The following is a 27283-nucleotide window of genomic DNA, read 5'->3' on the forward strand; positions in this document are numbered from 1 at the left end:
AGTTTTTTCACCCTAATTCCTCACCTCCCAGAAAGTCTTTTCTCCTCAGTTCCCACTGCTCCTTCTGCAGTCAACAACCACAGCTGCTCAGATGCTTTTAACACAAACCTAAGAATGGCTTTAAATGGAAATTTGGAAAAAAATAGCAAGGAGAGGCTCCTGGAATAAAAAGGCCTCTGTTGAGTTGACAAGGCTGTGGTAATGAGAGGAAATTAGCTTTGCTTTGAGTAGGGCCTGTCAAATTCTATTAAAAATAATTATATAATTTTCCCTCCTCTAGTCCTCTTACACTAAAACAAGTTTTCAAATGGAAATTTGTTGTAGAAGGATGTTTTTCCTCACAAATTATAACTTTTTGATAGGAAAATTTGTTTGTTTGGTTTAGTGTTGGCTAAAAAAGCTTCATTTTTTTTTCTTTGGTTTTGACAAAAGCTCAACATTTTTATCAACAAAATGATGCTGTTATCCCTCTTAGCTTTTTCTTTGTGCCAAGTGCAATCGGAGGCTCCCCCCAAATAATAGTTATCACACCAATGATGACACCACAAGGTAAAGTCTGCCCATTTCATGAATGAGCCCAATTTTTATTTCTCTTCATCACAAAAGTCATCCCACATTTGTTGTACACACTGTTGGTTGCTGTGTTACGGGACATATCACCATGTACCAGATGCTTTACTCTTGCAGAAGCATTTCTAATGGAGATGGAAGCTTCTGTTAGCTGAATTTTAGAACAACAGCAAAAAATAATAATACAAAACCAAAATATCATCTTCAGCTGCATAGCAAATATGGATCAAAAATTTAACACCGTATCAGATCACGAGCGTAAATATACCTCACCATAAATAAAATTCATTGTACAAAATAACTTCAAGCAGCTTTTCATACAAATATGGTACATTTGACAAGAGTTTTTGAGAATATTTTCTTGGTTTTTTTACACCTTCAATACTTTTTTCTTTTGTTCTCAAACACACATGAACCTACTGGACTGGAGTAATGCAGGAGAAAAAGGACTAACATGTTGTTCAATGCTAATAAGTGCTGTCAATTTAAAAGGAAAACCACTGAAGTGCTGAGCTTGAACTAGTTTGCTTCCCCTTTCTATTGTATCATTGAAAGTCAAGTGTACCATCACCCAAGAAAGGCATGTGCACTGCCAATAGTCACATTTTATAATGTCAAACCCGGAGGGAACATTAAAATAACCTAGTCTGACTTCATCCATGACACAGGCCATCCTTTTTCCCCTCGGTAATTCCTGTACCGAGCCAACAATTTGTCTTTGAAGTAGACATTCCAAGTGGTGGCTGGTAAATTCCGGGGTGTTTGCAGACTACTTCAGAGTAAGCAGGAAAATGTAGGTAAAAAAGCAAGCCCATAGTGTGTGGACTTAAAGTATCCAGACATGGGTCCACATTTCCCTAGGAAAAAAAATTAGGGGTCTGCAGATTGTAAAGGGCATAAAACTATAGGATTAGAGCTTATCTGCAAGGAAGACACCCAAACTTGGCAGAAAGTCTGCAAGTGTGGAGAATATGCCTGACCCCGTGGCAATCTGTTACTGTTTAGCCCTACTGTTACAAATTTGCTCCTTATTTCCATTAACAATTATGACATTAAAAAAAGAATAGGAAGAAAAAAATTCCATTTTCATGGAGTTCTTTAAAGACCTAAGCCTGGACCTCTCTCTCATACACAGTCAAGGAGGGTTAGAGAACTGAAGCTAAAGAGTATTTGCATCCTTTAGATAATAAAAGGACAGTAACATCAAATCACAGAAATGAAGACCATAAGATTATTCCTAGCTGATATCTCATACTACTTGAGCAACAAGGCAAAACATCTGCATACACTCTACAGTCAAAAACACTTTACAGTTTGTGCATGCACTCTGGACATTTTGCTCAAAACATTTAATCCCTTGGAATCCGAAGGGATTTTACTTTTTTGCCAGCAGATCTGAGGGCAACAAATAGACTTCATCTACCTGTTCTTTCAAGTACATGCAACTGTGTTTTGCAGGGTTTCATAGAATTATTATGGCAAAACTACAGCAAAAGAATGCAAAGTGATCTTCATGTTTAGGTAAAATATCTCATGACTCACTCCAGACCTAAACAGATGAAAACAGGCATTTAAATTCACCTTACTATATCCTATTTTGTCTAGGTAGCTGAGACTGGGCTGTGTGGTACAGTTCATCCTTTTGTAGTAACTTCTTGCTCATGCTGGTTTCTGAGAAGACTCCAACATCCCATGCCATGTCAGACGCAGTAGGACATTTAATTTGTGCTGTGCCCAGAGGTGGCTCTGAGAGCCAGACAGGGACTTGTGCCACTTTTTCAGCAACACTTTCATACCAAAATAACAAGCACTTACTATTTAGGTCAGGAAAAATAGGATCTTGGTTGGATCTATCTTCCTCATATCTTGTTTTCCACAAAAAATAAAGTGCTTGATTCTCCTCTTCCTTTTAAAAATATATATCTGTAGATACCCTCACTCCAGTAGTGTAGAAGTGTTGGAATATGATGGAAAGCCAGAACTGACATCCTTAGTGGAAGAGTAAATAGAGAGCAAGAGCCCTGCAGCGTCGAGTCCCAAATGCTCTTCTGCTGCTCTTCCTCACGACACGGAGGAAACAACTCACCTTGGTGGGCTGGGTCCTTCCCTGCCACTCAAAGATTTCAGCCAGACTTCCTGAGATTTCATTTTACTTTCAATTACTGTGCTGCACAATTTCCTCCCTGCAGTTTAAATGTCTGTCTCGGTAATTAAAGGAAACTCAAGGTGTGAAAATGTCCAGCAGTTTTCACGTGTGGGGTATTTATTGATTATCAAGGGATTAGGTGGTGAGTGTCTGGGAGAATAAATTCATCCCACCCAGCAAGATTTCCTCTTGCTAATAGTAGTGTGCTGGCTGTTGTTTCCTAAGACAAAATACTCCAGCTGAGACATTTCTGCTAATTAATTATATGTTCCCTCTGAGAGAATAAATGCCCAGGCTCTGCCTTTTTAACATCTGTAATAGCATGCAGTTTACAAGGCATGATGAAATGCATGAAAGGAATATATATTATCACATCTGTATACCGTAACAGCAATTACCTGCTGTGACCTGGCTAAAGCTGAGAAATTAAAATATTGCCAGTGATGAGGCTAGCATCATTTTCTCTTGGAGCATGTGGTTTGATCTCCTTTAAATTCAAGCACAAGCTTTTGTATCACTTCAATGACACTACTGAGGGGAAGCAGGGAAGACCATGAGTTATGAAATCCTTGAAGTTCCTGCTGAATTTGTTCTCAGTGTCCAGGGATCTTAGATTAGCTGAGTGAGAAAGAGACTCCAGTGTTCCCTCTGAATACCTTTAAACTTGGAAAATTCTGGGTATTTTTTAATGCTTATCCTGTATTTTACCTCTTCTAAACAATCACATCATTTCTGAGTGATGGGAAGTTTCCTAAACCCTGCTGATAGTCACCATTCTCTGAAGAAAGGTATTTGGTTGCTGTGCCACTAGGAATTTGTCTATAAACAGGGGAAAATAGCATCCCAGAACATACACAAATTACACACCCCAGCTCGCATCCTTGGCCGAAGATCAAAGATCACGTATGTTCAAGGTAACTACACCTGCGTCCTGTCAGGACCAGTGATTATTTCCACCCAAATTAATATGTTCAAGAGCACATTCACACGAATGCAGCCTCTTCCGTAGTCCACAAGAAATCTTGTTTAGTCCATGGAAGATGTGTCTTCGGGGGAGAACCCTTTGCATTAAAATAAGTAGATGTCCCATAGCAGGGAAAAAGCCAGGCCATTTTTCCTTTCCCCAGCTCTCTGAAGTGCTGAGGAGTTATTTGGCGACTACATCATCGCTATTCTGAAACCCACGTGCCAAAGCTCCCTTTAACAGATGCTAGGAAGGCCGACGATGTGGCAGAGAGCACGGAGCTAGCCCCAGCCTGGGGCATGCAGCCATCCAAGACCAGCCCGGCACGGCTCCTCTGCGCCCATCGCTTGATCCTCAGGGTGCTGCCACAGGTGACATCCTGCCTTCATCCCTTCTTCCCCTCAAAGAGTGAATCAGGGGCTTGTCTTCAGACCTTCCTGCTCCGTGGCTGGTGGCACGTGTCATTGGGGGTGTTGATTTGCCCCATTGCTTCTGCGGTGGGAGTGGGCTCCTGGCGCTGTGGAAGCATGGAGCTCTTCCACCAGGACCCCCACGTTTGGGACTGCAATATGGCTTCAGAGTGATGTGTTCGATTGGAGGAATCACAGGGAAAAACCGGACCACTTCATGGAAGAAAAGTACATTTTGCCCCCCCACCCCCACCCACCCCCAAGTCAGAAAGCTACAAGTAAAACCGATCACAGGGATGGTACAGAAGAACATGCACTCAAACAGGGCTGGATGGGAAGATGCATCCTCGTGTGTAGTAGGCATACCCAGTCTTACTTTGTTGCCAGGTCTCATGCCGTCGAGTTTAGCCCTCCCAGCTGTTCTGGGTTCAGTCCCTTCTCCCTTCCCAACCTGTGCGGGGTCAACGTCCACACTAGCAGGTGGTGGCCAGCGACTGGTGGATTGGGGGCTGGAAGCAGCGTACGTGCTCCACCGTGGAACTGTCTGTTTCCACTGACTTCATGTACTTGTTCAGGATGGCAAAAATCTCGTTGTTCAGGATCTGATACTTCCTGATCCTGTCGGCCATCTTCTTCAAGGGCTGGAGGGATGGTGAGGGAGAACAACAGTAAATGAAGAGAGTCTTATATCATCTGACCAGCTAGAAAGTACCAGTACCTTTGCCCTGTTGCTGGAAACCTCTGCTAAAGCAAAGCAGCTATAACACATGTTACAGTTCCACTTAGCACCTCCCAGGGACCGGTGACTCACTTCATTATAGGGTTTGATGACTCAAGACAGAGCATTAACAAGGTCAGTGAGTGGTCTTAAGTTAACCGTTCTAAAGTCTAGACTCCCAGCTGCTTATTGATAAAGCCACTGAGATCACAGGAGGGTTGCTGGAAATACCAGCTTCTCAGCTCCAGCTTCCCAACCCCAGGAAGAAGGGAAAAGCTTTGGGAGAAAAAAGATTCGATTGCCAAGCCAATTAAAACCTTGGCCTCTCTGCTGAGACTGCAGATGGAAATTTCACAGCAAGTGTGTCCAGTTTGAATAAGGTTAACACCAGGCATGGTTGTAATTTATGAATTTGGACAAAGCAAGATAGAAAAGAGAGAAGTGTGCTGGTTCAGGTCCTTTGGGACCTCACCCTTCAACTTACCACGTTCTTTATGATTTCATCCTTCCCGTCCTGCCTCTGCACCTTCAGCAGGTGGTAGCAGAAGTCAAAGAGGTCGAAGCGCCGTTGCTGTCCAAGGAGAACAATGATAGAGCAACCTGCCCAGTTCAGACCATCTCCAAAGCACTGCCTGGAAGGAGGACAGGGTGATGGGGTAGGGAGAGATGACAGGATAGAGTTAGGTAAGAGGAGTCCTACCATGGCACCAGGAACTTTCCTTGGTGAATTCCTAGGGAAATCAGATTTGGTCCTACTCCTAGAAAGTGGGTATACATCTAGAGAAAATGAACTCAGAAGGAGATCTGCAGAATTACACCAGGGCCAGGCTGTGCAGGGTGCATCACAGGGTAAGATGGATGAGGACCTACCCTCTGACTTGGGTTGCTGGCCCATCTACCCATCTCCTTCTGCATGTCACCTTGGGCATGTCCCTTTACATTGCTCTTTTCCCCAGCTCTTCAGATAGAAAGCTCTCTGGGCATCTCTTTATGTCCATGCACAACAAAGCCCTTGCATCAAGGAGCCACATTCCCCCTCCACCTCTAGACCGGCTGAGGCTGTCGCTGCAGCTGAGGACATCCCGGCGCTTGCCAACCCCGCTAGCTCATGAGCGGCACTAAGGGCAGAGCCAGCCGACGGACACTCACTCTGCAGTGAACTCGTTGGTGCCCACGGGGATGCAGTACACGAACTGCATGGCACTCCAGAGCCGGTGGAACTCCACACACTCGTCCACGTGCATGACCCCATTTGTCGGGGGTGGCCCTCGCCAGATCGGGTCCTGCAGGTAGCTCCTAATTCGCGTCAGGATCACCTCGAACATGGACAGCCCGCAGCATAACCGCTCCTTGGTCAGCAAGTCACCCTCCCGGGCGATGGCTATTTGCTGAGGAGGAGGACAACCAAAGAAACAGAAGTGACAATGTAATACAGACGGACCCTCTCGCTGGACTTAATGCTTCCCGCTCTCCCTGGCTCTTTCAAAGTTAACACACATCCCATGCAACGTCCAACCTTACCTCTGATGGCTGGTCCCATGGCACTCTCCACCCGAGAATAGTCATCCCTCAAACGGAAGAAGACTTAATATTGTGCTCAATTATATTTCACCAACCTAAGTATCTTTCGAAATAACTATGTACGTCAGAAAACGAAAGTTGAAGGCAAAGCTCTGATCAGAAATACTGATCCTTAATTCTGCTAGCATGCTGTTCTGTTATATTAGTGCTACTCAGCATTGCCGGATTTAATTTCATGATTTCTGCAGATTATGAAAATAAACCAGGAGAGAACAGGGACATTTTGCTTCCCAGGACATTGCCATCATCTCTTTAAAATGCAGATAGCCTATGGCTTGCTTGATTTCTTTTGTAGTTAGGATTAAAAAGCTCTGAGGAAGATGAGAAGCCACCGGAACCTTAATACTGGAAAACCTGTGGTTTATAAGAAAGTCAAATACTATTTTTTCCAGATGTGGAAGGTTTACATGTGTAGAGAATTTCTGTGACATTCCCACTCAGATTTACATACACAAATATGGAATGGCTCCATTGGATGGAGTTCATTTGGCTTTTACACTAGAGGAAAATTAAAAGAAAATTGACTTCATTTCAGCCCCATTGCTCCCCCAGAGGAAGAAAAAAGGGGGATTTTAAATAAGCAAGCAGGGCCTCCCCCTGGCATGGGAGCACTGACCCCACCGAGCTCCCTGAGTGGGGCTGGGGTGCGAGCATGGAGTTTGCTCGCTGCCCTGATAACCTCTTAGCTGCCCCATTTCTTTCCATTTCCAGCGGCATTACTGACTTCTCTTTGCAGCGCTGCCAAAAATAACACGGGAAATGGGAGCCGAGTGCTGTTAGAGTCGTGCCCGCGGCTGTGGGAAGCGCCGGCTCTGCCGTGCTCACGCGGCTGCCGCGGCACCCTGGCCCCACAGGCAGAGCCTTTTACCCCTCTCACCACTTTGGCAGAGGCATGCAGAGCAAGCGTGACATTTACTGACCCCCTGCCTATCCCAGAGGACTTCCCGGAGCTTTAAGTAGTTTCTAATCATTTGCTCTATTTCCAGCTGTCCCTGTAACGCCTATAAAACCGTCATCCCGATCAGAATCACGATGGGGGCTCAGCATCTCGTACAACGGGCAGGCACGTGTCCTGGCCAGACGTTAAGAACATGAATTATGCTCGGTTTACTTGGGTCATCTTTATTCCACTGTAAAAAAAAAAAAGAATGTGCCTGGACATCCCCTTTCCTGACTATTAGTTTATGCTGGCAGTAACCTGAAGCATTTTTAGTTTGGTGGCTATTGAAATTAGAAGCGTTACCATTCCCACTTGTGCCACAATTTCAAGGACGTTCTGGGAACCTCGGATCAATTAATGTTCAACTAATAGCAAATATCAAGGGAAAGCTGTATTGCTGAGCAGAGGCCAGATTGGATTTGGGATCCCTACATCTGTTAAACACAGGAATAATACCACTGGTTTCATGGCATGCACTTGCATATGTGTGCTTAGCAAGTAAAGATTTATTTTATCCAGCTTCTTTTTATAGCTAAAGGCTGTACACTTTCTCTCCACTCACCTGCTCCAAGCTCTTATGGGTACAGATTAGTATCTGCACACACTAGTCTATGATGGCAAAATGGGGACACAGTAGAAGTCAAGCCATTTCAAATATAAATTAGGTGTTAGCATTACTGTTTGCTAAGATATAGTGATAGAACAGGTACTTTTGAGAACAAACTAGTCCAATGAACTTAGTATACTGTTTCTGAAGAAATCTTAATCTAGAAAGCGATGTATCTGGCTTTCAAAGGATGTAGTGCCACTCAGTTATACACATTCACAGACAGAATTTGGTTCTAAAATTCATCCTATAAGACCACTCTTTGATACGGGACTACTACCGTTGGGTAGATACCTAACATGGTGAAGGCAGCTGGAGAGCTATTAGTCTTGTGGCCAGATCTGCCTCACAGTCTGAGGTCCCACTGATTTCTAAGATCAGGAGAGGAAAGGTACTCTCGAGATAAATTGTCAAAGGATGCCACTGTGCTGGTTCAACTATTCCCTCTGTCTTCAAAAGGAAAGGCTCCCACTACTTCCAGTGAAAAAATCAGACTGACCAAGCACTTCTGAAAATCCTTTACTAAATAGCCCTATGATCAGCATTAAAAGGGAGAGGATTCCTTTAATGAACCACTTTGACCCCCCTGTTCTTTATGAATCACCTATAAAACAGCTGCTTGCGGATTCCCAATGCAAAACAATTATTTACAACAATCAACAACAGTTTTCCCATAGTTGCACAAATCCAGTTGTGCCATACCTCTTTACAGCTTGTTAATTGGCAAGCTTGCAAGAACCATACCCAAAGCCTGCACAGACTGATAGATCCCCACTAACTACAGCAGCCTGTGGCTCAGCCCCTTCACAGCATGTAATTATATGAAATGCATCGGGTCACCTTTAGGGAGAGGCATCTAGCAGGCAACTTCTGATGAGATTCTGGACAACTGCTAAAAGGCACTTATGCATTCTGCAGGAAAAAACCTGTACGGCCTGTGTCCAAAACTGCATTTCCAAAATGCATGTCCAAAACTGCGTAAGGAGCAAGCTTAGAAGCCATGGAGGCACCTATAGAAAGTGACTCTAGTGTTCATTTACATCCGAGTTCAAAAAAGATCTGGTACTCAACTGTACCTGTGTGATGAATATGGGACCAGTTTACAGAAAAATTAATTTTTAGTGGGACATGAAATACCTTTTGTTTTCATCACCATCATAACTATGGCAGGGATAAGCAACAAGTGGACTCTAATAGCAGATTTCAATGATGATTTTGCATGGAAAGAAGGAGAGATAGAAAGACCAACACAAAGACACAAAAACACAGAGGTGAATTCTTTTTCTCGAGTGTCTCCTTTAAAAGGAAGTCAATGGGAAATGAGAGAAGTGTCTACAAAGTAAGACAAAACCCTCAGTTATCCAGCCAATTTCTTTGTTTCATATGATTTCCAATGAAGCAAAGTTCAAAATGTCCTTGATCCATCAGAAAAACAAGAAAAAAAATCAACAACTTTCTGCCTGCCATAGATCTGTCTCCTCGTATAACTGACTGTTCGTTCCATTCCCTCGGCAGTACATTACAGAAAAAGGGTGTTGATTCATTTAATACTTTGAATGATTTTTATCCCATCAACCCCAGTAAGCAGGCAGTGGAAGTTTGGCTATTGATATCAATGGAGCTCAAATTTTGCCCATTACATTGATCAATCTACAGAGACATTTTTAACAGTATTCAATTTCTGCACAAGAGATCTTTTCCAAGCTGAGACCCACCTCAAGAAGACACTTAAATGGAGCCGTAATTTTAAGCATGTGCTGAAGCTCTAAGCATGTGCTAGGAGGGAAACCATTCTCAGATGTATTCTTTGATAGGGATGAGCTTAAAAACAGACCACACTGCAGTCCTAAAATGGGATCCCCAAAAGTGATGGCAATTGATTAAGTCAGGGACAGCCCTACAACATTTCCCCTCAAACCACCCCAGCAATTCTCCATCTTTTTAAAATGGAGAAGAAGAATTTTTCGGAGTTGTTCTTATTCAGAGCTGGCTTCTAGCATGCTTGCCTTACAGGTCCCCACCAGCATTCCAGACTGGAGGCAGCAACACACCATCTCTGGACCCGCTCACAAATTTCCCTTCAAAGTGTCTGCTAGGGCAAGGATTCTGATTTTCTTGTCTGATTGATGTTTTGGCAAAAAAAAAACAAAAAAAAAAAAATTAAAAAAAAAATAGGATCACTTTCCCAAGGCCAAACAGGCCATCTGGGGACTGCTATGAATTTTCAACAGCCATCCCTTTCAATGAAATCCTTACCTGTGGAGTGCCCAGCCTCTCTATTAAGGGAACCAGGTGAAGTGGGGCATACTTGGCTTCGAGACGCTTCATGCGCACCTCCAAGCGTTCTCCTTCTGTCAAGCGAGCAGCAAACAGTGAAATGAGAGGAGGAAGTGGAGACCCGCAATTTCCGCTGAGTTTGCTCAGAGCTGCCCCCCAGCAACCATCCAACGAGACTTTGGATCAGTGAGCCAAACCGACAGCAAATGAGGGAACCAGTGATGCAGAGAAGGGAGGGATGTGCGATTGCAGTCTCAGCAGCAGCTTAATCACACATGTCCAAAAGCATGTCCCTGTTACTGATCACTCCTGTTGAGATGGACATTTCATGCTGTCATTCTCCAAAGAGGCTGTGAAACGGCTTTAAAACCTTAAGGAAACCCCCAAACTGACTAAGGTTTCAGTCTGTAACTAAGCTACAGAAAATGCACCCTTGGTATTTGTTTCCACCTGGCTTTTGGCTGTATCCACTTATCTATTTCGAGGGGGAAGCAGGGCCAGAACTAATCCTCAGCAGAAATGAGAGAGAAACAGCTTCTGGGCAGAGACCTCTGAGTCTGTCCACTGCTTCCCTCTCAGCTTCTTACCTTTGATGTAGACCCTGGGCAAAATATTTTGGAAGGGAGCAGCATGCAGCAAATCACAAACTTCTTCCTGGGACTGAGGCAGGAAGAAAGAAAGATAAAGTAAGTTAAAAAATACCTATAGGGGTTGAGTGTATGGCTCAGGGGCCTGGGCAACACTACAACAATTCATGTCTACGGCACCTATTCAAATCCAACCCAGCTCAGTAGTAAGTCCAACGGTTTGAACCTAAAGGAACTAAAACTGGAAGAAAGACCTCTTAACTTAAGCCAGGAAGTTTCCTTAACTCAAGTAAGTTACTTCCTGCCTGTACAAGGCCAGAGCTATATATTTATTTACTGTCCCACTTACTAGCACTGCCTGTAAGAGGGGATTAAGAACATGGAGGTTTCAGTTTCATCTTACCCTGACGACTTCCTGCTGTTTATTTTTACAGAGTGCCCAGGTGGAAATTACCCTTTGGCTTAGTTATTTTAGGATGTCTATATGTAAAATATACTGATGCATGGCTCTCTTGCAAATAGGTGCATAATACATTGGTCTGAAATTATTTGGTTGTTCATATGGTGTTCTCAGCTGGGGCTATCGGACCAGAATCTCAGTGCTGTAGGCACCAGGGAGAATAATACAGAAGTCCAGAGAGGAATAACATCATGAGATGCCACCTGAGAGAATGCATGCCAATGCACTTGAGAAAAAATAATCCCAAACACAGATGCACAAGGAGGAGAAGCCTAGAAATAGGCAGGTGGAGACTGAGGAGCGATGGCTGACAATACATTGTATACAAAAGTCTGCAATGGGCAACAGCAGCAAGGAAACCAAAGCTGTTTAACACAGAGGCATTGCGTCACAACAAGGCATTAATTTGCTCCTACAAAAGTCTAGTTCTAGGACATGCTTTCTGCTCTGAGCTTATCGTGGAGATTTAGACACACTTGAAAGCAGGTCATGACAGCACAGCAAAAGATACTTGGGGGCCAGATGGAATGACTCGGCTGGGTGTGTTTGGGATGCACGGGTGGATAGCCCACCCTCCAGCCAAGAGGGAGAGGACAGTGTAGCATGGAGCTGCAGGAGGCTGTACTGGCGCATGGATGCTGGGATGAGAGCAAGTTTGTGGGAGTGCAGTTTGTGACACAGTGCTGGAGGGACAGGAACAGCCCAGGGTCCCGCCATGGGCAGAGAGATGCTGATGCTAACGGAGTGTGCCTGTCACCTTGGTTATTTTGTTTGCAAAACACTACTCCTTCCTAGATGAGTATTCTTTCACTGCTGTTTCCCTCTGATAAAGAGAGTATTTTCACCATTTGCAGCCTGCATTCACCTGATATCTGTCCCCTAATTAGTCATGTTTTTAACAAATCTCCTCCCCAAGGCCCATTACCTGAGAGTAAGAATTCTGCTTAGAGATTGAGTCCCAAGCAACCCCTCATTCCTCAAATTTAAACAATAAAAAGGGAGTAGAATGGAGCAGACTGTGCATCTTCACTAGAGCAGTCTCTGCCAGCAAATACCACCAGCCTTAGATCATTCTGACAGCTATGAAGATAACTGCACTGTAAAAGCAATTGCTCCTGCTGCATAAGAGCTCCATTAGAGGGAAAATCTTGTTACGTGATGGCTCTATGCATCTGACATCTTCCAGTGAGTGAGAACCAGTGCCCGCTGCGTGCAAAATGGCTTTATATTCTGAATCTATGTCTGCGTGAAAAAACAGGATCAGAGAGGGACAGACTTTGGCTGGCATGGAAAGTGGGCAGACGTGGACTTTGATGGGCAGCCTTCCTAAAGGGACCCCCAAATTCTCACTGTTGTCTTTTCTTTATTTTCTGCTATTCTAAAATGCCAGTATACTGCTGATGTACAGCTCCTGGGACTGGAGGAACATTTTTGCATTGAAATGAAGGATTTCTAAAAGAAACCACCACGTGTCCCTTAAGTGTCCATTTAAAGATGGGACAGAAAAGGCAAATGCAGTACATCCAGCATAAAATCCAACACTGAGAGCAGCAGAAAGCAGTGACAAAGCCACAAAAGGAACAGAAACTGCCAGGATATAGTTGGCCATTCTATAAAATAAAGCCAAGCTGCTAGGTGATATACATCTCTCTAGTTTTCTTAATCTTACGCAACTACTGCTCACTCAATGTGTTTGATACACCGTTATCAGGAACTAAAAGTCTCTGTCCCGGGGGTTAAAAATGCAAAGGCAAGGGCAGAAATATCCATTTTGAGGACATGGCAGAGATTTTCAGTTTTTCCTGTGCTCTATGGTTGGATAAAACTTGGAATGTTTGAACTTCCTTCTGGTTTTGCTCTAAACAAAACTTTTTGGCTTTGCTTGGAAATCCCATCTTATGCTAGGGAAGTCCTTCTGAAATATTTCTGGAAAAATTCCAACAAACCTGCCAAAACCATTATGACATGAAATACGTATTTTTAATATAAAATTGTGTTATTGAACACTCCTCAGTTGGCTCTAGGCCAAACTATTGAGATAAATTCATTATGAAGAAAATTTATTGTGTGAAAAACTAGAAGCTAAGAAGATGTGTGGCACTCAGCCATAGCCTTTGCCCCATACCAGAAAGGGCATCGCATGAGCGGAGAGGCTGAGAGACTTCTGCACATGCAAAACACTTGTGCAGGGGGCAATAACCGAGTTGTCACTCCAGTTACGTTTTCAGTGAAGTCATAGGAACTATATCAACAGCTCTTCTGAGATTTTCTTCCTGCTGGATTGCTTTATCCTTATTACCATTAGAATCAATCAGGTTTTTTTCGCTGCACTAGCACCCCAAAAGAGCAGAGGGCTCAAATCTGCTTCTCACTGTACAAACATGTACATAAAAAAGTACTGATCCCTGCCCCAGAAAGCTTACAATCTAGAAATAAGCTCCAGTTGGTTTTATTTCTGAGAAGGATGAACAAGGGGTAGCTTTGGGTCCAAGAATTAAATCTAGATCTTCCAGTATTCAGATTCTCCTTCAGCAGTCCCAGATGTCAGTGACCAAGCGCCAATGCACACCATCCCCATGGACATGCCCACAGACCCCAATAACACAGCCCCAGAGAGACCCTGAGCACACGCGAAGCTGGAAAGTAACATTTCCCAAACTCTTCTGCTGGAGAACCCATTTCCACTTATACTCTTGAGCTGGCAATTTCAAGTACGATCTGTTGGTGCAGGGGGTTTTGCCTTACCAAAGCCTGTTCGATAAGAAGGCAGAAGAGAATGGCATTGCCCACTTCTCTGAGGCTCTGGAACACATCGGTCTTCAGCTCTGCATACTCAATGATGTCCTTCAGCTGATGGTGGAAAAACTCCAGGATTCCTTAAAAAACAAGGAAGGACAGTCAGAAAAGCGAGAGCAGAATCACCCTCTGATAACTTGGACAAAAAGACAATCAGTGCGTGATATTTCCTTAATCACAAATTGCAAGTAAATGGATAGATGGAGACTGGCATTGGGGAGAACTAGCACGCAGTGTCTCATCCTGTTTTCAGTAACTCTTGGGAAATAGGGAGTCATTCATATGAAGTCCTTGGATTTCCTCATCAGAGGAAAAAAGATTCAAGACTCTAATGGATGTCTTGGTGCTGGCTCATGTATACCAGCCAGAGTTTCCCCATCCAGCTCAATAGCAGACTGCAGTCATGATGCAAAAAATCTTTGCATCAACTAAGCAGAGCTTTTGAAAAATATCAGTGAACCCACAATAACAAAAGCTTACAAAATCCTGAAAATAAAACAGAAGCTAACAGAAGACATTCCCTTATCAGCCATCTGTGTGCTCAAAGGGAAATTTCCAACAGGAGATTTCCTGGAAAAGTTTCCTATACGAGTTGCAGTGTCAATAGCAAAGCAGCTGAAAGCATGTCTCAGCAAGCCTGGCTGCACGTTGCACTGGCATGTCAGGTGCCAAACCTTGTTTAATTACTAGCGTGTGCCTGAGTAAATGCTGTACCAACACGTGGGCGAGCTCTTGCTCAAGCATCTATCTGTAGCACCCACCTGGAGAGCCATATTCATGTCTCGGCAAGCGGCATATTTTGGGCATTACTTCAATCAGAGTCTTCACGTACTGCAGGATGGTGCCTTGGAGCTGTCAGAGACAAAGGGAGGTTAACGACGGCTTCTCCTGGTGTTGGTTTTGAAAGAGGATGGCTGTGGATGGGTCCACATCCGACAGCACAGGATGAAACTTCAGCTGGAGTCTAAGAAGAACTTACTTAATTTGGATTCCACTCAAATATAAAATTCAGCCCAAGTGTATGGAGTTAAGAGTGCTTTTACAGCTTCCTCCCAAATAATAAATCACAGCTGCATGGATTTTCGACTTCAAAACACAGCTTGCTGTGTTTGCATTGTTTGCGGCCGAAATCCAAACAAGGCGCAGTCTTAGAGCCAGCTGGACTTGTGCTCCTAACCCAAAAAGCATTTCACTAGAGCTGCTAAAGGAGTCATTCCCCAGCACAGGAAATGCTCCTTCCACCTGAGGAATGATCACTAGATACTCAGAGTTTAAAAAAGAATTTACATGCATGTAGAACAAGTTTCTGCAGATCTGATGTTTTGAACTAATATGGACAAGAGCAAAGTCTATTTCTTAGTTAAAGTGCTTGCTATAATTTGGAGTTATACAGCTGCATCCTGTAGATACAATATACGGGATTATGCACTAAACACTATTTAGCCAAACATAAAATCTTTGTTCTGAATGCTGTCTGATCTCGCACACCAGGTGCAGCATTTTCAACTAAGTGACACAAATGACATTTCCAGTAACTATGGTGCTTTACAGTAGGGAACTGGACATACGCTTGAGATTTTCAGTTTTACATTGCTTTGTTAGACAAGTTCAAAATGACGTCATTGTAGTCAAAACAGAATTTAAATATTTATAATGAATGAAAATCATCTTTCCAGTAAAGCAGGGGTTTTAGTAGAAAAGCATGACCTGAAAAATTATACATTTTTGCACACTCCCTCCCCCCTTGTTAATGCTCGGTATTGTTAGTACCCTTAGGGAGCACATGGGATCATTTCCCTGCAGACATCACATTTCTCTTCTGAAAAAGAAGAGAGAACTAGAAAGCAGATAGGGCTATTGGCAGCCTGGCTTCAGAATACCTGATGGAAATGGACAGTACGGCTTGAATAAGGACTCACCTATAGTAGGAATTTTCCTATAAAGACTTAAAAAGTTGGTTTCATCAGTTTTGCTGCCTGCTCTCTACCTTCCTGCAGCTCTCCAGGGGTATCACAATTGAGACAGAGCGCTCCTGTGCTACTGCTGAGCACGAGCATGTGTCTTGAAGGTCTCCCGGACTGCAGCACAGGCAGCGCTGAGGGACCGTGAGTGCCATGTCCCACTCGACTACTTCCCAGCGGCTTTTAGCAAAGCAGCATGCCAACCCCCCCACCCCCACATGCCGGTGGCTGATCACAGTTAACAAGATGGTGGAAACACTCCCATCATCCCACAGGAATCAGGGGGATTCCTCAACAACAGTGAAAATCAGACCGTTAATACAAGTGTTTCAGTGTGGATCAACGGACATGAAGGTGCCCAGCTGTGAACACCCTGAACCCAAAGCCCAGGCTGACTGTCCAACCTGCGCCTCTCAAGGCATCGAGGTTTCTCCATCGCCAGGGTTAGGCTCAGAATTACCAGACTCTTGACGATCTTCAACAGCTCTTCCATGACCACCGCGATGCCTTGATAGCCAAGAAGCCTGCAGATCGTCTTGAAATGAGGTGGCCCCACAAAATTGCGGTAGGAGCTATAGATGTGACTGTAGGCAATGTTGAGAGGCTGAGAAATTAGAAGCACAGTGACAGTTAGACAGGAGCATTTACCAGACCTGTAAATAATTCTCTTATCACAGTATTATGTTCCATCACTTCAAATAATTTTTAAGGAAGAGAAGGAAATAATAATACCCATGAAAATTTCCATTTCTTCTACTTCTTGTGGCAAAGAGGAGATTGCTTTTCTTCCTACATAGTCAGATATATTCTAATCTCAACACATTGTCATGTCACAAGGTTTGTTATCCTGCTATGTAGCAACACCACTTTCATTTCCAAGGTAATTTACTCTCCCATACATTCCCAATCAAGGATTTCAGGTCACTGGCCCTTTACCTCTTCAAACCCAAATTCTGCTCTACTAAAACAAAAAGCATTCTATACAGGTAAGCAGACAGATTTTTTTTCTATGGGTACTTGCTTTAAATGAGGCTTATTAAGAAAAGGAGGAACTGCAGCATCTGAGCTTAAGGGCAGTCAGAAGAGACACAGGAAAGATCCTTTTTGCATCCTGCAAAGCTCTACACCAGTCTCTGTACTTAACAAGCACACCCATGGGACTGTAAAAAGGGCAAGAATCTAACCCCGGTCTAGAGAGAACAGTACCCAGGGCTCTGGCCCCCCAAAATTTTTAGCAGCAGAAAACAGAAAGTGATTTCCAGGAATGCACTTTATCTGTAGTCTTGGAAATGTGGAAATTGCTGCAATGTTTTATTACTGGAACACTTATAGGATCCATTTGGTGTGAGGGAAACAGAAGCAGGGGGAATTAATTCACTTGTGTGATCTGCAAAAACATACTGAAAATCCGATTTAGCATGCTTGGCTCCGGCTCTGCAATAGAAGTGTTGGCATCATGAGTCAGCCCAGCAGAGAAGGGCTGCAGTCTCTCCCCCACGACATCTATAACTGCAGCCTCAGTAAACAGCAAAAAAGCACATTCTTGAAAAGATTCTGGCACGTAGTGCCCCTTCCAGCAAAACACAGATAAACGCCTGGCTCACGCTTACCAAAAGATCTTTCTTAAACAAGGATAAGAAAACAAATTAAACTGTACCCCAAAGGCACTGTGCAAGGCTGACTTCACTTCTCGTGTGAATGCTGCATCCTCGAGGCACACTGCATCCTCATGCAGCAGGGAGCTTCCTTCCCTGCAGATACTGCAGACCCCACTCTACAGGGATTCCCTTCCCTGCCAGTAATGGAGCCAAGGGAGCAGAGGGACCAATGCCTCGAAGAACTTACAGTGAAAGGGATCAAGTGCTGAAGCGGTAGAACAGGCTAAAATGTTGTCTATCCTCCAACACTGTTGCTCCCAGCAATTGCAATACAGCCAGCTGAAGGCTTCAGTTGTCCTTCAATTCTGACTCACTTCCTCGAGATTTACTTTAACACTTCATTTGAGGTACTAATGAGTTACAAAGTGAAGTCACTTGTTAAGAATTGGAAAAGTATTTTCTTTTGCTCTCAGATACAGAATTTCAGCGGACTGATGTACTGATTGTGCTTTCATAGACTTGTCAGTTGCTTTAATCAATTAATTAATAGTCCCTCATTTTGTTACAGCCCCACTGCTCTGGTCCAGCAGCTTATTGCCTACTATAATTCTTAGGTGCTCTTTGAAAGAGCTAGCAGAAAGAAGACCCAGTTAGAAAGTCCCCTACTTTCTGTGAAATATAATTTCACCACCTGGTCCTGGCAGGTGAAAAAACCTCTTAATACTATTACGTACAGAAAGGCTACCTTGGAGGCTCTGTAGTGCATTCATTCACAACGAGCATGAACTTTCTCTCCCATCAAAACTAAAGAAAATGGCCCTCAGTAAGTATGGGCCAGAATTTAAAAATTATTTAGGCAGACAGAAGCCTACTTTCAAAGCTCCTTGGATGCTAACTCCTGGTAAGAGAATGGTGTTTGAGCATCCTGCTTGGGCTTCTATCTGCATCCTTAGATAACCAAGTCTTTAAAAATCTATTTGGTAGAGACTGATCCAAAGCCACTAGATACGCACACTGACACACGTGAAAAACAGCAATAGTTTATGTTTTGAAAAGTGTGTCTGTTTAAACAGCAGGTAACGCCCAGCCTGGACCATTTGCCAAACAGCCAACACAATCACCCCAGAGGGAAGCCAGTAACCTGCCCGGGCCCCAGCCTGGCCACGCTCCCGCAGCGTTCTGTCGCTGTAGCTTTTGCAATGCATCATTCCAGCCCCGGGCATCCCCAGAAAGTGCCGTGCTGCGGGGGTGATCCGGGCAGCCCCGAGACGGCTCCTCACACCTTCCTTCCATGCCTCCCCGTAGGCTCCTTTACCCTGTTATTTCCCCACGGTTAGCACACCCGTGGCTCGTCCGGACTAGTGGGGGGAAATAGATATCCCCATTTCAGCGGGCTCATGAATCCACACTCATTTCTGGAAGCCTCTTTGCTACTCCACGGCTAGGAGACAGGTCTTCTGTCTGCGCACGTGCCATGGTCCCCTGAGACGGGCTACCACTGGTACCCAGTTGTGGAGCAACTGGTCAGATTTTCCTCGTACGAGGGCTGACGTTTTGCTGTACAGGCAGCGAGTGGCCGGTGCTGCCATGCAGCTGCCCACCTCACAGCACTCTCAGCGGGATAATGGGGCTGGAGAGCAGCTTTCAAGCAGGCTTTTCCCTCAAGTGGGGGTCTCGGCAATAAGCTTGATTGGGAGAAGAGACATTGTAGGATGTGCATTGGCTGCAGAAGAGCAGGATGATTCATCCCTGCCTGTCTGCAAGATGAGGTAGGTTCATCGAGCTCTCCGCAGAGCCGCACAGCGCACTAGCAGCAGACTTGTGTCTAATAATAATACTCTGCCAGCAATTAAAAATATAACTCCATTTAAGGGCGAGATACACAGCTTGGGGTAAAGACTGTGGGATGTAAAAAATGACACCAGTGGGTATTTTAAGACAAAACAGCTGAAGGTACAAGCTGGCTGCATGGCACGGCTCGCTCCCCCGCGCTGCGGTCGCTTCCACCTCCTCAGAGAGCCAGAGCAAAGCCCCGACCTCGCCACCTCTTGGGAGCAGCAGCTGCCGAAGACACTGCGGAGGTTTGCCCCACCTTTGGTTTGGGGCCAAACGGGCAGGTTTTGGCGCCGGGAGGCTGGGAGTGCAGGCAGGCTGGGATGTGCACCGTGGGGTAGAATTCCCAGTGTCCCGCAGAGCCCAGGTGTCCCACCCTGCACCCAGCTCTCAGGGATAGCGATCCGTACTTGGGAGCATGCGCGGAAAACCCCCACGTTGCTTTGGGAGCTCAGGAGATTACTAGGGATGCTCTGGAGCAGATTCAGCAGCAGATGAAGCAAAACAAAACCTAGTTGTCATTTCCATGTCTTTAAGCTTGTTGTTGGCCATCACCCAGACCTGTCTGAGCTCACCTGAGGGAAGGCAGGAAGAGTTTTATCCGATAAAATAGATCAGAGAGAAAGATAATAGATAATACTGCCTGTGCTAGAACCCCCTTGGAAAAATGAAGAGCTAACAAAAGAGGAATATACTTAGAGACAAAAAAGGACTTGCACACAGCCCAAGACTAGTCCAGGCTCCTAGCCAACCTAAGTTCAGTGCGACAGCCGAGATGGTGTCTTAGAAAGTAAAAAACAATTCTGACCAGAATTGTCAGTGGAGGGTCTCTAAGTCAAACAGGCTGAATATGGCCTGGTTCCTTCCCTGCCACAAGCGACCTTCACTCTCCCTATAAAGCTTTTACCATATTCAGCTGTATCAGCTGGTTGCTAAGACTTTCATGCAAAAAAATTACATCTTCCCCAGCTGGGATGGACAGGACACGTACAATGCAGCAGGCATGTTTATATACTGTATTGAGACTGTGTCTGTGTATATTCTGTGTCTCAGCATAATGCCTCACTATACCAACTACTGGTTTTCAGGAACTGTATACACTGCTATTATTTACAACAAGCCAACGGCCATGGCAAGCCAGGTAGCACATCCCACGCAGTTGGTTGGAGGGGATCAGCAGCCCCCGCTGCCAACACCTCCTGCAGCAACCACAGGTCCTTAACGCCTTTGTGCTGTTGCTGCAGACATGGCAGCAGAAAATAGAGCAGCTCCATCCCATTCACACACTGTAACTATTTTTACAAGCGCCAGCAGCATGCGCTGTCCTTCAGGTTACATCTGCCTGCACGCTTGTTAAAAAAGGGGGGTGGGGGGCAAATTCAACCAGGGAAAGGGAAACGGATTTCCAGTGAGTCTGGTGTGACCCTGGGCCCAGCAGTGCCAAGAAAAACAGAAGGACTTATGAAAATACATAAACGAAGCCCAATCTAAAGCATTTACAGTGCTAAGAAGTGGTGAATGAGCAGTAAGTAGCGGGTTGCTGGTAATTTTGCAGCCTCTTTGTCAGAGACTTGGCAACCTGCTGTGTTTTATAAGTGGCTGAATGACAGAAAATGGCTCAGTTTCTGCTGGCCACTGGAGCGTGCCTGCGGTTTGCATCCTATGATGAGGAGTGAGCGGTCCCAGGCAGGGCCACAGCTGGGTCCAGCTGCAGATATGGGGAACACCAGTGCAGGAGCGGTCCTGGCACTGACATGGCTTTGGCATCTTCTCATCGTGGGAAATGAGAATTTCAAGCTCATCACCAGTGTAAACTGGTGCAAGCTTGGTTTTGAGAGCAGGTAATACCAACACCACTGAAAGCTTTGCTGCGGTTTCCTTTGAGCTGGCGGTATTGATCACGGCATGCAGAAAGGTCAGCAGGACCCTTTGCTGGCCTAATACAACTATTTCTGTTTTCCTTGGTTTCCTCTCTTCCTGCTAACACATCTTATTTGTGAACAACTGAAATTTAATTTTGAAGCACCTGTGAACACTGATAAACTCAACAACACAAATGCTGTAAGAAAGTCATTCTCTCATGAAAGCATTACCACCTTGTGTAATCCACCTTTCTGAGGCATGGATTTGTATCCTTAGCTCTTTCCCTGCAGGCAAGGATGTACTTTACTCACAGCATGGGACCAGCTAAGAGCTCTCTTTCCCCCTGCTCTTGTAAGGAGGACCAAGCCATGTAAAAGGCAGAAAGCCACCTGGGAGCACTTTCATTTCCATCACTGCCCATAATTATTTTCCTCTCTGCTCCCAGTTTTCAGCTTGCTGGCAGCTGCAGCTCACTCGCAGAGACAGAAGGGAATACAGATCTTGGAAGACAAACCCAAAACATCCACAACTGCAAAACGTAAATCAAAAGCAAGGGTCACACATATTCCCCAGGACTGTAATAGCCCCTCCTGATGCAGTTTGCATCATCTCATCACTGTTGATATTTAGAAGATCTTTGAAACGTTGCGAGCACCTTTCCAGTAATGACATGGAATGAGTAACTCCGGACCCAGAACCAACATTTCTTCTGGGAAAGTTCCTCTCTCGAACACATTTTGGCTTCAGAGAGCAGCGAGTCAGTTGTTCAGAGCCTCTCCTTACCAGGCCCAGTGCCACGTCTGTCCCCACCCGGCCACAGACTCCAGCTGCTCCCCAAAACACCGCTGGCACTGGCTTTGCCTCTCCCTCCTGCCCTCTCACCAGACTGACAGGGGACATCCCCGAGTTGTCTGTAAGGCAGGGCCATTCAAAGAAGAGCCTGTCTTAATCCCACAGGAGTTCAGCAGGACGTCGAGGTCTTTGAAAACCCAGTTCTGAGTCCCATCACACACCTTAGAAAATATTAAAAAGCTAATGGACATTGCTGCAGCATCAGGGATGAAAATCTAGCTTTGGCTTAAATCAGTAGTTTAAATGTGCAAGAAATGATAGAATTAAAGACAAAACCCCTGAGTGCTAAACTATCAACGTGTACCGCAGGCCAGGATCCCGGATTTCATACCATGTGCCAACGTGTCTCTAACCCCAGACCCTGCTGGGGGGCAGTGATGATCTTGTTGGGGGACGTGGATAGGGGGAAAAAACAAAACCCCAACCAACCCAAACAAGCCAGCAAACAAGACTACCTGACTTGTTTTTTTCCTCCTCGGAGAGACATACTTCTCCCAGGCAGAAGCTTTTAGGGATAACGTTCCCAAATCGCTCGAAGATGCCTGCCCATCCTTTCTTATTGGTTGCTATGGTGAGAGATGACGGAGCCCCAGATGGGTATAATACGAGGCAGCGCGCGGGGAAGGGATTTAGCAGAGGCAGGAGGGAGGCGAGCGGTGGGAAGAGGGGAAGGCGCTGCCCGGCCGTGGCCACACTGCTCACCAGCACCGACTGGCCACCGCGGACCTGCCCGGGGAGGTAAGCGGCTGCCCGCAGCTCGGGGAGGGCTCAGCGATGGGCGCGTGTGCTGTTCTGCTCTTCGTGTAAGAATGGTTAAAACAGTCGTTAGGACGAGCTGAGTCTTGGGTGAATTAAAGCAAAGGTAGTTATAGCAAAAGAGAGAGGAAGAAAAGAAACTGGTTCTATTCATGTAGCTCTTGCTCAGAGCACTCGGCCGGTTGGGAGGGAGAACCCTGCAACAAGGCTCAGCCAGCACTTTGGGGATCTAAGGGAGTGATGTACTGAAGTGATTTGTGGCTGTTGCTGTACAGTAATTTGTTAGTGCTCAGTGTCTTATCTGGGGGAGAGCTTTGTACTTATTATTCATTTATTTGTATTTCCCTAAAGGCATTGATTTTATATTTCACCAACCTTCAGATTTCACATTTAAGATCCTAATATTACAGTGTGAGATGCTGCAGGAACAGAAAGAGTTTGTACTCTATTAAGCAACAAGTAAGGTACAGAAAATGCAGCAACAACTTAAACCAGTGAATTAATCATTATGCAGCTTTTTAAATGGCATTTAGGTGTAAAATCAAAGTATCTGTTGGCAGCTTCACAAGGCAAGTTGGAGCTAGTTTAATGATCAGTTTATGTTAATCACACTCGCAGTATCCTTTCTATTCCATGGGAAACAAAAAAGCTAAAAAAGCTTCCTATGTAGACAACTAGTCAGAAAGAAGACATTTTTAAAAAAACACTAACTAGAGCATAAAGTATGCCCTATGTCCCAGCTGGTTTTTTTAGTTATGAAGCAGGTGATACAGTAGTCTGGGCTCCATCAGGATTAATCTTTTGTAATTTCAACCATTTAAGACCTAGCATCTAATCTAAGCTAGCCAGGCATAGTCCTGAGTTCAATCTAAGGGCCAGTAAAGCTGGTGGAAAGATTTCACTGATGTCAGTGGCCTTTGAGCCTGTACATGAATTGGGAAACAGCCTCTCCCTGCATCTGCTTTCAGGGGCACGATGAACATCGAAGTGCACAACATCACTTACACCAGTGCCACCGTCTCCTGGGCTATGAACAACCCCTGTCCAGAGAACTACTACCATGTCATGTACCGCCCCAACTGGAACAGCGTCTTCGCCGGCTATTTACGCCAAAACTTCCACCGCGAGGAACGAGTTCCTCACCCCCTCAGCTCCCTTGTCCTCCACCGACTCACGCCATCCACCATCTACGTCCTCTGCATCACGTGCAAGAACTCTTACCCCTCTGGCAACCACTGCACCACCTTCCACACTCTGGACAAAACCCCCCTGGTTTTCGGCAGCTCTAAGCATGAACCTACCACCTCCATGTGGATGGTGAGCAGCCTGCTGCTCCTCTGCTTCATTGCCCTCCTGGCCTACGGCTGCCTGCAGTTCTGGTCCGCACGGTGCCAGCGGGCTGCGAGGCTGAAGCATCCCGACACCAGCCCCGAAGAAGTGGGCGAAGGGAGCAGCTCACTGGAGAGGCCACTGAACGACGGACTGAGAGAGGAGCTTCTGGAAGTCCCCATGACCACTGTGCTAATGAGGAGCTCCAGTTTCAGGAGGGAGAGTCCGTATAGCTCCCCCCGCTGCTTTTTTTCCTATAAAACCAGCGACGATAAAAGGGCCATCTTGCCGCAGCACGGCCTTCAGTGAGAGCAAAATAAATGGAGACCCTGCTTAGAGGTTTAGTTCGTGCTGCTATTTCCCAGCTCTTGCCAACAGGACTGTCTGTGCGTCCACGGGGACTGTTTTTCCCAGGGTAGAACATGAGGTGGGGACATTGGTCGCAGGGAGAAAGATTTTTGTCAAGTGACAAAAATATTCCCATTTGCTGAGGGTTTTTTCAAAAGAAAACAAGTCAGCTCTCTGGGAACGGCCACGCTTGGCTGACTGTAGTGTGATTAGCTAATCTGCATCAGTGCTGTAGGTTCACTTCAGAGCCATCAATCAATGTGCACAAGAAATAAACTCCACTCAAGTAGTTTCACACTTGAGTGATCCTCCACTAGCATCACCCCCCAAGCCCTCAAAACGCCTGTATAAACAGTCTTCACAGCCTGACAAAAGCTTTTTGTCAGTATTAAGTAGTCTATATTTGCACATACAACTGTTTTAGTCATTCCCATTTTGAACTACAAATGGGACTCCTGAAATTGTACCTTCCTCAGGGAGGAGCACTGCTTTGGAGCTCCAACTTGGTCTCCTCCACGCGTTTAGATGGATGTGACTTGGTCTCAATGCCAACACCAAGCACGGAGCAGTGTCAGCATCCCCTAACATAGGCATGTTACGGAGAAGAGTATGGGAAAGCAATAGCAAAAGCACACTGAATATGCTTCTTGCATGGCTTTTTGGTTTCACACAGCAACATGACCCTGCACATTTGCACCCGCCATTCTGTTAACGAACTAGTTCTTGCATTTCTTTCTTCCTAAATAAATACTTCCAACACCCACCCCTTCCGGCTGTTTTGGCTCATTTACTGACCTTGGATCCATAGAGGTAATATGGCTGAACATTGGCTGGCTTGTCCCGCTGGGGTTCCTGCGTGAACGGGATTGCTGTCCTCACAAACCTGCGGCAGGCATGGGAGATGGGGAGGAAAGCGGTCAGAGCCCGGTTAATTGTGCTGAGCACAGGTATGGCATGGTCCAGGATGAGCTGCAGTTGCAGACTAATTAGTAATTCATCACCTGAGCTACATGCACTGGAATGCAAATTCCTGCCCCAATCTACTGGTGGTGTAAACCATGTCACTTTAACCTACCAAAGGTGGGGTTTCTTCTCATTTGGGGCAGGAAAGAAACCCATATTGAGCAACTACCACAGCTCTGCTGCTCAGTAAACAAATCCTCTGAATGAAACTAGCTCAGTTGCTTGCTATCACTGTCCAACTTTGTTGCTTGAATGCGTTACTAATATTTTCAAGGCCAAGGGGAGCTGGTGGGCTTTAACTTCATTTTAACTGTAACTGTTGCATCCCATAGACGATGAAAACCTCACTGCAATGCATGTGTATTTTATGTGGCAGGTTTGACATTTTGGAAAGAAAAGCAGGGTCTCCAGGTGCCCCCTGCCTTGCTTTTTCTCCTCACCTGTTGGTGGATCCGTTGTAGCAGTAGTTGGGTAGAAAGTCAAAGTTGAGCTCCCAGAAGACGTGGAGGGTGATGCGCCCATAGGGCGCGGAGACGTTGTGGTTGGCCTCCCGGAACATGGCATCAAAGCTGTCCAAAGTCATGTGCTTGCACAGCAACCTGTGAGTCAGGCGATTTATTTCCAAGAGCCACTCCAGCTCCTGCAGCACATAAAGCAGCAGCAAATGCAACGTATTACCAAGATGACAATAGAAACAGCTGATTTAATTGCCAGGGGAATGATTTTATATCCACACCCACAGAGAACTTTCCAGGTGAGGATATAGCAAATGCTAAAGACATCAATTTAACTCAGTGGCCGAGGCCAATTGCACTTCTACTCAAGGGGTCCTGGTCCAGTATCTCCTAAACCTGCAGGAAGCAAAATTAATTTGTTTCCCACTGAGCACTGGCTGGCTTTCACATCAGAATCCTTCAAAGGTGGAAACTGTTAATTTTACACTACTTGACTCTGATGTTCCTGTAATGTATCAAAGGCAGCAAATCCTGTACACACACAAACAATGTCTCAGCCACCTTCATCCAACAGGGGGAATTAAAGTCAAGATTTCCTTCTCCCAGATCACAGGACTCTCTTATATGATCTCTGCAAAATCTAACTGCTGACTGTCACCTTAAGATTTATGGAGATACTTAATGGTCCAATAATAATGCCATTAAAGCTGCATAAATAGAAATAGTAGAGACTCAGCAGCATAAAGGAGGATACATGACTGGCTGAAACCTATTGTAGGTGGGACTTGAAGTTGACTGTGTATCCATAGCAGTGTATTATTCTCTCTATTCATACTCTCAGTCAGTAACAGTTCTTACCACTATGGATGTCAGGTCCTCACTCTCAAAGCGGCTAATGGCCTGGTCTAACGATTTGTACATCGCTGCTGAGATACGCTGGGTAATGAGCCTGTTCAGGTCAATTGATCTACCCAGCAACTGGGAAAAGAAGAAAAATATTTGCATGTTATATACAGGTGGAGAAAAGACACAAATTAAAACCAAATATCCAAGTCTGCTTAAATGTGAAAGTGGTGATGCAAACACCTTGGCTGACTTTACCATTACTTAAGAGGGAAGGAGGGAAATGTGGAACATAACTCATTTTCCCCTTGGGCCCCATGCCCTGAGTGCGGTGTGTCAGAAACAGGTTCAACCCTTCTCATTCCAGCACTGACCTTGATTGAGCCCAGCACTAGGATGTCAGCCACCAACAAAAGGATAATAGAC

At 45.2% G+C, this 27283-nt stretch overlaps 2 protein-coding genes across 4 annotated transcripts in view; one reads left to right on the forward strand and one right to left on the reverse strand.

Annotated features, from left to right (window-relative positions):
* Nucleotides 1-550: 550 nt before the first annotated feature.
* The window catches only part of CYFIP2 (cytoplasmic FMR1 interacting protein 2), a 56500-nt gene continuing 29767 nt past the window's right edge, over nucleotides 551-27283 (reverse strand). For all 3 annotated transcript variants that reach the window (XM_029997787.2, XM_029997785.2, XM_029997786.2), the window contains exons 21-31: nucleotides 26873-26992; nucleotides 26000-26199; nucleotides 25392-25479; nucleotides 16478-16621; nucleotides 14818-14908; nucleotides 14006-14136; nucleotides 10801-10873; nucleotides 10193-10287; nucleotides 5958-6196; nucleotides 5293-5440; nucleotides 551-4731 (exon numbers count right to left, since the gene is read on the reverse strand). In XM_029997787.2, the coding sequence (XP_029853647.1) occupies nucleotides 4564-4731; nucleotides 5293-5440; nucleotides 5958-6196; nucleotides 10193-10287; nucleotides 10801-10873; nucleotides 14006-14136; nucleotides 14818-14908; nucleotides 16478-16621; nucleotides 25392-25479; nucleotides 26000-26199; nucleotides 26873-26992 (1497 nt within the window). In that variant the 3' untranslated portion in view covers nucleotides 551-4563. The remainder of the gene's footprint in view (nucleotides 4732-5292; nucleotides 5441-5957; nucleotides 6197-10192; nucleotides 10288-10800; nucleotides 10874-14005; nucleotides 14137-14817; nucleotides 14909-16477; nucleotides 16622-25391; nucleotides 25480-25999; nucleotides 26200-26872; nucleotides 26993-27283) is intronic.
* FNDC9 (fibronectin type III domain containing 9) lies at nucleotides 22572-25359 on the forward strand. The gene is made up of 2 exons (XM_029997788.2): nucleotides 22572-22901; nucleotides 23888-25359. Exons 1-2 carry the CDS (start codon nucleotides 22702-22704, stop codon nucleotides 24555-24557), a joined length of 870 nt encoding a protein of 289 aa, XP_029853648.1. The 5' UTR covers nucleotides 22572-22701; the 3' UTR covers nucleotides 24558-25359.

Source organism: Aquila chrysaetos, chromosome 22 (genome assembly GCF_900496995.4).
Source record: "Aquila chrysaetos chrysaetos chromosome 22, bAquChr1.4, whole genome shotgun sequence".
NCBI classification, from domain to species: domain Eukaryota; kingdom Metazoa; phylum Chordata; class Aves; order Accipitriformes; family Accipitridae; genus Aquila; species Aquila chrysaetos.

What these genes read in the sequence shown, in the direction of transcription:
- FNDC9 (XM_029997788.2), top strand. Translation starts at nt 22,702, where the DNA reads ATGCCTGCCCATCCTTTCTTATTGGTTGCTATGGTGAGAGATGACGGA. An exon ending in CCGCGGACCTGCCCGGGGAG is followed by an intron (nt 22,902 to 23,887) that starts GTAAGCGGCTGC and finishes ATCTGCTTTCAG; the next exon opens with GGGCACGATGAACATCGAAG.